This window comes from Populus alba, chromosome 8 (assembly GCF_005239225.2).
Source record: "Populus alba chromosome 8, ASM523922v2, whole genome shotgun sequence".
Taxonomy (NCBI): domain Eukaryota; kingdom Viridiplantae; phylum Streptophyta; class Magnoliopsida; order Malpighiales; family Salicaceae; genus Populus; species Populus alba.
The window spans coordinates 11,546,090-11,556,614 of NC_133291.1; the positions used below are offsets into that span (position 1 = coordinate 11,546,090).

The following is a 10,525-nucleotide window of genomic DNA, read 5'->3' on the forward strand; positions in this document are numbered from 1 at the left end:
CACTGCTCGTACTTAGACACCGCTATCCCCCACACCCGACCTCTACTGTCCTTGGATATTATTATTTTTTTACTGTACAGTCATAACTCATAAATATCTTATCCATGTTGGTGATGAGCGAGGCACTTCCCTCTGTCCTTTTTACCTTCGCTTTCAATCGATTAGCTGACAGTTTGTTTTAACTCTCTGGGAAATGGATCAAGTACAAAACTAATCGATTAGCTGACAATTTCTCTTAAAGCTCTGAGAAATGGATTATGTAGAAGACAAATTGGGCTTATCCTCGGTGTATTTTACCTTCCTCCATCCTCGAGGGCTTAATCTTGCATGGAGTGAATTCGTTTAATCGTGGAGAAGCTAGTTCGATCAGTGTGTTTGTGTATATTGCATGAACTGGAGCCCTGGATAAGCTAAATAAACCACATATCGTTCCCTGGTATATTTGATTACAGGTGCAACTTGTCAATTTATGTGTTTGAATTTGTAAATTAGTGATTACTTGTTAATATATTTAACATTCTAGGAAACTTCATATGTTTTTTCTTTGATAGGAAGATAGAGAGGGAATTATATAATGAGTGATGTTAAAGATTAAAAAAAAAAGTATTTTTTCTGTCACTTTTTTATATTTAGCATTATTCTTCCATAACTAGTTTTTTTCTTCTGGTTACAACTCATTACTTTGGGGTTGCGGCCCCAGCTTAGAGTTGCTGGCGTTGGGATTTTTTTTCTTTTAACATTTCTACTCTTTTTTTTTTTTTTTTTTTTTGAGCTTTGCTACCAGACGGACCGGCTACAAGTCCTGGGTGCCTCAACATTCTGAAAGCGGAAAGAATTGAAGGAAACCACATGTTCACAATTCTTAAAACAATGTACCGTTTACAAACTGTACCTCTGTCAAGTAAGATACAGATGACATGTGATTGAGGATCCTCAGAACGATAGCACCCTCGCACCAGGTCTTATCATTACCCTTATAGCACAAGTTCTTTCAGATTCTGACTTCACGCTAGACTATGGGGGGCCTGATTGTTGGTCGACGTACAAATTATGCCTCGCTACTGAGTTCGAAATTTTCCCTCAAGAATCAGTTCTCTGCATTGGACAACTCTGGCCTACCGATCTACATCACCATGGCCGTTCATTTTGTAGATCAAGTCACTATTTCTTGCAACGGTCAATAAAATTTACCAGCTAGATGACTACCGGACTAATGATGGGGTTTGGTTTTCAATTGTGCTGAGAATTGAGCATTGAGCTGCAAGAATTGCAGGACCAATTATAGCTCACTTCCTCAAAAGAAATTGTTTATATATATATATAATTATCAAAACCCCATTCTGTTAATTTTCTTATATTAATATTGTCAACATAATATTGTAATATGCAAGCTGTAAATAAGTTTTATACTTTAAACCCGTTGAAATATTAAAAATTCATATAAAATCCAAATGGGTTACGTATTAAGTGGAATTTAGATATGCGGCTTTTTTAGTATGAAAAAATTGTTTAGGGGTTTTCAAATACAAAAATATTTAGATGGGTTTGTTCGATAAAAAAATTATCTTAGAAGGAGTTTTGGCAATGATTAATATTATTTTTTTTACTAACCGTTGGAAAAGAGTTCAATATATTAACAGTTTGTATACTTCTAGCTAGAACTAACTAATTTGTCAAAACTGATAAGATAACAGATGAGAAACTGTAGATTTTGAGCTTGATTTGTCCTCTTAACAGGTATATCTCGAGTAATATATCATCTCTTTTTGTATAATACTAGAAATTTAGTGTCACCTAATTTTTACTATGACATCCAACTACGTATGGTAAAAAAAAAAGAAGCCAAGAAGGGTCAATGCCTCAAGGGATATCATTTAATTAGGTGAAATACGGGTAATTTTAAAGGGAGCCCCCAATTCCCCACACCTGATACAGGTGAAAATAGAGAGGAAAGAGTAGAGACCATTAAGATAGAGGAGAAGCTACCTGAGTGCTTATTTTAGTGAAAGTGAGCGGAGGGGATGGCATAAAGCAAGGCCTTTCCCCAGTCGGCGCACATCACCATCGATCTTTCTGATCAATCTTCCCGAACTCCGACCCTTCTTTTATTTCACACCTTCTCCCTCGTGCATTGCTTTCAAGAACATATGCACTTCGATACATATTCAATACATGTGACCTGAAGCACCACTTCAATAATTTTCGTACTTGGGTTCAATATGGGCACGCGGGATCTGTGTTTTTTTTCTCTGTGTCGTTATTAACCAAAGTGCAGGAAAATCGAAGTAGGATTTAATTAAACCATGGTATGGTTGCACCCTACATGCAGCATGCATCAGTATCTTGATGGAAATATAGTCATTGGACTCCATATATGGCAAGGTATTTTTGCAAGTGTGATTGTATTATATGTACTTTATGACCACAACTGTGCAGATTCTGTACTGTGCATTGCATATTTACATTAGCTGGTCCTGCCTGCTACATACAATTTTGAAGATAAAGGGTAGCATCACTGTTAGTTCTTCAAGAAGAACTGGTCCCTCCTAGAAAATTGAAGCGAAGCTTTTCAAGAAGCAACAATTAATTCACTCGGAACGCTTAACACCGCACGTATCACGTAATCCCTTTTAAATTACCAAATAAAGCTATTGATTTTATAGCTTTCACATCAGTGAGGTAGCGTGTGTGTATATCAGAGATGAAAGCAAATTGAAAACCTAGCTCTGACCGGTATACATACATATATATATATATATATATATATATATATATATATATTGTTAATCAATAGCTCAATATAATTTTTGGTTAATAAGTTGATCATCCAATGAAATAGAAGAACAATGTATGCATGATTGTCTCTTTACGGGATTGTTGTAAAAGTCAACAAGTCACGATGGGATCACCTCATGTCTAGGGGACTCGGGATCCGAATTTCAAATAAATAAAACTCAAGTAATTGGTTGGGTCAAACTCTAGCAACCGGTTACCCAACATAACTTAGTGAGACTTGACTTTTATTTATATATATATATATATAGCTAGAGTTTGACCCAACCAAAAATTAAAATAATAAAAATGGATTATGCCGATTTCCACTACCATGCCAGGCTTGAACGTGCCGAACGGAACATGGGCCCATCGTTTGCAGTTCGGGCCCATGTCACTGCAGGCTAGTTTCATCTTCTTTACACCCAGTCGCTATTTTCACCATAGAGGTCAAATGGATTAAACGTTAATTACCTTATAAAAAATCAATTATAAATCTCCTGATCTATCTTGCCTAAAATCCTCCTTTTGATCTATACAAGCAGTAAAAAAACTTTGTATAATCATTTTTATTTATAAAATACTAAATGAGCTCTCCTAAAAATCCTAGTCCATAATATTACAACGAGTCTAGTAGATTTAATAATTCAATAATCTAACACCTTTTAAACTGGGTTTTCAGAACATCATCTTAGAAGACAGCGGATGTATGAGATTATGTAGAAAAACGGGAAATTGGGACTTCGCAGCTTTTGTTATTCAAGTTTGGGACTTTTTGACGAACCTTATGAAAATAAAAATCACCCTTAGGCCCAAAGTTTTAAGTCCAGGTCTATTGTCGGCAGAAGGATTACCTGCAGATAGTTTTTGGGAAGAAGCCATGTTGGGAATGATATTTGTGAATTGTAATATCACTGCAGCTAGCCCTAAGAAAATATTATTGAGAAAATGTCAAATGGAACTGCAAAACCTGGATGAGCAGATCGACTCCAAAAACATGTCAACACTGAATAAGTTAACGAGATGCCGCACCATTTTTAAAGCAAAACAAGTGAATACATCAACGTGTTGAAAACTTCACTTGTAAATCTGGACAAGGAGCAAAATGACAATCTCATAAAAATACAACTACAAGGCATCTGGATGATTTAGAATTGTTTATGATGCATGTAGCCAGAACCTTACTGTCATGCGCTTATGTGGGAATTCATTTTGATGGCTATGACAGCAAAGTTTTGCCCTTTCTTCTCCTTGATCCCAAAGAAAAAACCGTTCCTAATATTAGACATATATTCAATCGATAGATGTAAGAAGGATCGATTACAACATGCACCTAGAGGTTTATGAATGGACATTCATATAACTCAAGCTATCAACAGCAAAAGGAAAAAATGGGTATCCCTTGCCTAGATCATACGAGAAAATAAAAAAAAAAAAAAAAGTGAAACGCTACGCAGTACTATTGGCCTTCATGGTGAAATATATTACAGAAGTATCATTCTTTCATGTCATAAGAAGAAATTTGGAAACTTTTGTGGTGCTTTTTTTGTAATGTTTGGCTTATAAGAAAAGAAAAGACAAAAAAACAAGAAGAAAGTTGGAAAGTTATTTGGAGCTAAGTTCAAGATTAAATCAATTTGAAAATTTATCATAAGCAGTTTGACCAGAATCAACCAATAATTTATCGGATAGCATTTTTATTAATTCTCTTAAGCATAAAGATATGTTCAATTTGGTTTTGTTTGCCAAACTTTACTTATTAAGGACCAGTTAAGGTCAAACCAGACAACAAAATAAAGTTCTACGATTAATCCACTCAAGGTCATTAATTTTTTGAAACGTCGCCTGTGATTAAGCTCCTGAAATTAAATAAGATTTCCATTCATAGAATTAAGCTTGAACATCGTGTTTTGTTGGGTCAAAAAGTTTTCAAAAGCTTAATTGTAAATGAACTGGCACTAAGTGATATTACAGCACTCGTGTTGTTGTCATTGATGACCTTCTTCCATTTGTCAAAAATTGTTTGTCATTTAATTTTAATCATTAGTTATTACAGTTATAATCAATACGTAAGTATAGAAGATCACATACATAAGCATGAAAAATTATAAGTCATTTCTAGGACATGGTAAGAAATTTTTAACAAGAAAGGAAAAAAAAAGGACATGGTCAAAGCTAGCTTAAGTACTGTAAATGCGTTGTTTTTGCCGTCTCTCTATCCTAAAAGAATGACAACCAGCCACCTAATAAGAAGGGGGGAAACAGCTAAACAAGTAAGCACATTGAAAGACACATGGTATGTTCGAGGTTAATTTTCCAATAAAAGTTGAGTATTAAGCTGCATCAATTCATTCTTATCGAGCTGCAAGCTCCCTCTTTCCCTTTCGTTTGATTTTGGATTATGTAATTATTACTATAAATGTTTTTTTGTTGAAACTAGCTTGCAAAGTCACAAGATGAAGAAGAATTGAGGCATGTGGAAACCAACTAGGACATGCATCAAAATTGAACGAGTGAGCTTTGAGCCAGTACAATATTAATATAAGTTTCGATTACCATGGATGAATTAGGCAACGCTAATGTTATTAACATCCCATCTCTTTCTCTCTCTTTTTTCCCTTTCTAGCAGTATTCAAGCTATCTACGCCATATATTGGGGGGTAAAGGAAAAGGGACATTTATATGTATAATTATTGATTCAATGAAAAGGAGACAGTCGCACAACATTGAATTGAAGTAGCCATGTAGGTACAATAAAAAGACAGTGATTTGTAAGTTATAGATTTCAATTTAGGTTTATATTATAATTATAGCAAGACCATACACATTTTGAGCAACTCGTAATTGCAGCCTGTAGCACCTAAGAGGGGTTTTTTTTCCACTATAATTCCACGCGGTTTCTCATTAGCAACTGTTTTCAATGGCTAGATCTTTAATTGGACCTCTCCTATAGTATTAGCATTATCATCTCCTCTGGGTTTTAAGATTAAGATTGTCATTCATGTCTAATGTTGAGACTTGATCAGCCTGTGTCTCATACATGAAAAGGTTCATTTCATACCTTCAAATGTAAAGGGCACGTTTTTCGTCAAAAAGTGAATTGAAGCCAAATAGAACCGATGCTTCCTATGCATTAGCTACTAGTAGCTGTATGGTAATTTAAAATTATCATATGTTGGAAGGTCCCATGTCTGTAAAAAGAAACAAAAGTCATGCATCCTCCTCAAAATTGGAAACCAGACCATGTGGAACTAGTTTTTCTTGTGCACTTACTATAATTAGAGCTTAATAGCAAGGTTGTAAGTACCGATAATAAGAGTGGTAAATAACAACCGCGTTAGAAAAATAAAAAACCGGATTCATGGAAGCTACATGGGCAGATTTTTCATCCCAACCTCAGTAAAAAAAGAAAATCGCATAAACAGCATACAGATGATCAAAAGAGATGAGAGATGATAAAATTTACTAGATAAATGGATACATCACAAGAGACGACCACCAAGAAAAGTCCTAAAGCAAACGCCAAAATTGAGTCTCCCTTGAATAAAAGTACACAGAAGTCTCAATGGAAATGCCAATGACTTGTGTTGTCACTATTTCACATGCACCTGCCTTTCCTTCTGTTGCCTTCTCACTGTTTTTCTCTAACCTAGATCAATTCCACTAAAAACCCTTTTCTTCTCTTTCCCTGGCCTTCATCTTGTATCAAGCGAAGAAATCTTTGGTCAAACAGTCAATATCGCAACAAGGTTTTCAATTTCTTGATATTTATTTATATGGAGTCGGCTAAACAAGGAAGCCCAGAAGCTTCAAGTGAAGAAAATTATGATTGCCAAGAACAGGTCAAAGAAGATTTATCAAGCAATACAGCAACTACTGCCAAACGCTCATATGAATGTTCTTTTTGCAAGAGAGGCTTCACAAACGCGCAGGCCTTAGGGGGACACATGAACATACATCGGAAAGATCGAGCTAGTCGAACCAGAGGCAAAAACCTTGCAAGTTCCTCATCAGTTTCAAGCAAAGACAATGAGGAAATCAAGAATCCTAGATATATGGTACCAAATTCAAGTATACCCACAAATTACTATCCGTTTATGGAGGCTCAAAGGAATCATGAAATGTATTTTCAGCCACCTGCAGGTTCTAGCCCTAGACAGCCATATAGCAATTACAAACATGGTAGCCAGGATTTTCTTGGGCCAAGAACTCAATCTTTGAGCATGAACGAAGAGCTTTGGGGTAAAGGTCTAAGCTTGCAAATTGGGTCTGCCAATATCCAAGATAGTGGAGGGAATAGGTGGTTTTCCGACGATGACGAAGTCGATCTGGAGCTTAGACTTGGACGTGACCGCTAATGGGTCACACGGGTAAATCTATATTTCAAGAATGAACAGGTGTCTTTTACAGGGCTTACGTACTTATTTGCTGGTACTGTTTGGTAGGGGAGATTTAATACGGATTTCATGGAGATTGCAAGATGCATATTACTGTTCCGTTGGTGTAATATAAAAAGTACCATGTCTGCTGTGAGATCGAAAAAGCCATGATATTTGATTCAGAATTCCACTTCCATGACAGATGAATCCATGAATCAAGTTCTGCTTAGGAGGTAAGTGCATTGTATTTAATAGTTTTGGTGTGGCTAAATTCAGATTATATTAGAATTAGGCCTTGTCATGTTCTACCGTCTCTATCTCTCAATATTCAAACTCGTATAAGCCATGTTTGTGCAGCATCAAAGTTTCATTCTTGATTTTCGTATACAAATCCATCAACATTTTATTTGCCACTGCATGGACAGAAGGCAAGACTCCGATCAATTCTCTCTTTGTCAAATAGATAATTGCGCAAAATTGTTTATAATTGGATGAGATCAAGCCTCATGAGGCATTCTTCACAAAAACTACTTAAGACCTAGATGGAGTACTAGCTAGGGAATTGTGAGTCAGTGAGTGTCCAATTTAATTAAATGATCTTTCTTTCTAAAATTTATTTAACGATTTCACATTTAATCCAAAACTACAATTAATTCATGCATTGCTAATGCTACCTGATACCAGGAACCCCACTGCTTGCATAATCAGTTGTGAGAAATTAAAGCGCATTATTCGATGTTATAACGTAACATATCTAACCATAGAAGGTAATATAAATGCGGTGCTGATGATTTAAAAAACGTTTCTAGTATAATTAAATGAGAAATTTTGCTTAAGTCGAAAGGAATGATTTTTCTAGGTCAGAAACAATTTCTTGTATACTTCCTCTCCCTGTCTATCACATGGGTATTCGCCATCATGATCATTAATTGATTATAACTTCGCAGAAATTTTCTTAGCTATAATTGTATTGTGTAATTTATCATGCAATAAATTCAAAATCCTTAGCTCTTTTTGTTATTCGTGACGGTAAGAATTACATGCATGTGATTCCTTGCCATTAATGACCATCAGGAAGCTAACATTGCTAATTAAAGAGAAAGGAGATGTTACTATTTTCAGAGACTGTATAATGCCTTTTCTCAATGTTTTATAGACAAAGTACTCGCTATTTGATTTTCATCCTGTTAATAACTTGTAATGTTAGAACTTTTTTCATTAGAAATGCTAATCTTGAATTAAAGAATTAAGCAGAAGTTACCCGTTGGATGAACTTAAGGAAAATCGGGTAACATGGCATAGAAATCAACCCAATTTATAATTTGAGGATGTAATTGAATAATTGACATAAAAACATGTCAACATAAGGGGTTACCTATTTTATATATATATATTGTTATTATTTTAAAATATTAGGTAAAATATTCTGATATATAATTTCATATTATTATCTAATATATTTTCTCAATTAAACTTAAAATTTACATATATATGTTTACTATTATTTTATATTTAATTTTATTAGAGAGAAAAAATAATGAAATTTGAATTTATGATAATTAAAATTTTGATATCATACCAAATAATTATTTAAATATTTAAATAAATTCAATAAATGATTTTATATTATTCTTTAATAATTTTTAATAAGATAAAAAAAACACATAATTTTAATAATATTGTAATCCGTAAAATGTATGATTTATATGTAAGCATGAATTAATGTGTGTATGTGCTTTTTTTTTAGAATGTGAATGCATGTATACATTTTTGCTCGATCATTTGGATGTGAATGTGACAGGCAACCGATTACGTTGCCCAGTTATCTCTCTTTCCCTGTAGCGTCAAATTTTATTTATTGTGCTGCTTTGGGATGGAATTTATTACACAGCAACATTAAAGGCAATGAAAAGAAACTAGAAATTAAAGGCCTTTCCTTTTATAAATGAAATCCCAAAATGTCTAAAGATAAATCCATAGGTGCTTGCATCTGTCGTTTTGACAACTCTTGAATCCGAGATTCAAAACTGGACTCACTGTAAAATTTCCATTTCATTGAGATTCTAAATGAAGTTAAACTATTTATTGCACAGCCACACTGTAAATATGTGAGTAGACTCTCATGTTTATAGTAGATTAACTACTGATTAATGATGTTTTCTCTGGCTATCAAACCATTGATTATGGATTGCGGAATCTGTACATGTGATAGAAAAATAAAAATAAAAAATTTAGAGAGAGATCACAAGTTTGCATTAAACCTTTTCTTATCATGTTTTGGGCTATAAATAATCATGGGCTAGATCTAAGTGCTTAAAGAAACGATACGAACACACCCAGCCCGGAAGAAGAATATAGTTAGAGAAGAAAGTGATAGAGAGAGAGACCTGTCTTCAGCATTGAGCCTGGACTGGATTCATTCTGCTAAAATGGTTCGAGGCCATTAATTCTGGACGCTATTTATTCAGTGTATATGGATTGGGCTGACCAACATCAGCTGTCTGTTGAACACTTGACGGGTATCTAACCTAATCCTTTCCTTTTTCTTTTTTTTTCTCCCTGTAGTAAACTCACAATTACATAGTAATGACGAGTATCAACAAAGAGCTTCAAGTATGGCAGAAGTTGTTTAACCATATAAAGTCTGCTTTGCATAAATCTGCATGGGACCTGATTGAGAAAAAGCCGCTCCATTCACAGCACAAACAGGTAAGGGGAGAGAGGGTCCCCTTACAGATACCTCGTTTAGGCTTAAAACATGGTGATTTTTTCCCAGTCGACACAATAGACAAGGAAGACTTGGTTACACAATTCATTACCTCTGTAATGTGTCCTTAGTGTGCCGGCCGGCTAGGAGGAAAGCTCCTTTGAAGAGGACTAATAATGCCTTCAAGCGAAGGTCGATTAATTCTATCAGCCAAAACCTTCGTGATAAGTTTAATTATAAGTTCCATTACAGAGGTTGATATATAGGACGGAATTGTTTAATAGAATCCGGAGAGTCCGCCATCGGAATCAGTACCGGTAAAATCTCAGCCAAAGAATCAGGAAACTCGCCAATACCAGCTAGTTTCCCCCGAAAAAATACAAAGGAGCAGCTTACTTTCATTGTTCGTGCTAGTCAGCTGAATTAGTTAATTTCTTAGAAAACCTCAATTTAATTCTTAATCTAAATACTCATCCTCAATTGCATACAAAACTCCTCAATTTTATCAATTAGGTTCCAAAAAATTTCCTCATTTCTCAATTAGGCCCTTCTGTAAATTTCTGTTAATATTTTCCCTATAATGTGCCCAGCGTTTTTTTTTTTGTTTTTTTTTTTGAAGAAGATGAAGTTCTGACTGGAAAAATAATGAACAATAATTGAGGGACTT

General features: G+C 34.7%; 1 protein-coding gene across 1 annotated transcript; it reads left to right on the forward strand.

Moving 5' to 3' along the window:
* The first annotated feature begins 6,548 nt into the window (after nt 1-6,548).
* On the forward strand, nt 6,549-7,130 carry LOC118057022 (uncharacterized). The gene has a single exon (XM_035069474.1). The coding sequence runs from the start codon at nt 6,549-6,551 to the stop codon at nt 7,128-7,130; it is 582 nt and encodes a 193-aa protein (XP_034925365.1).
* Nucleotides 7,131-10,525: the final 3,395 nt, after the last annotated feature.

Bases quoted from the DNA above. Each gene is read 5' to 3' on its own strand.
- LOC118057022 (XM_035069474.1), top strand. From the start codon at position 6,549: ATGGAGTCGGCTAAACAAGGAAGCCCAGAAGCTTCAAGTGAAGAAAAT.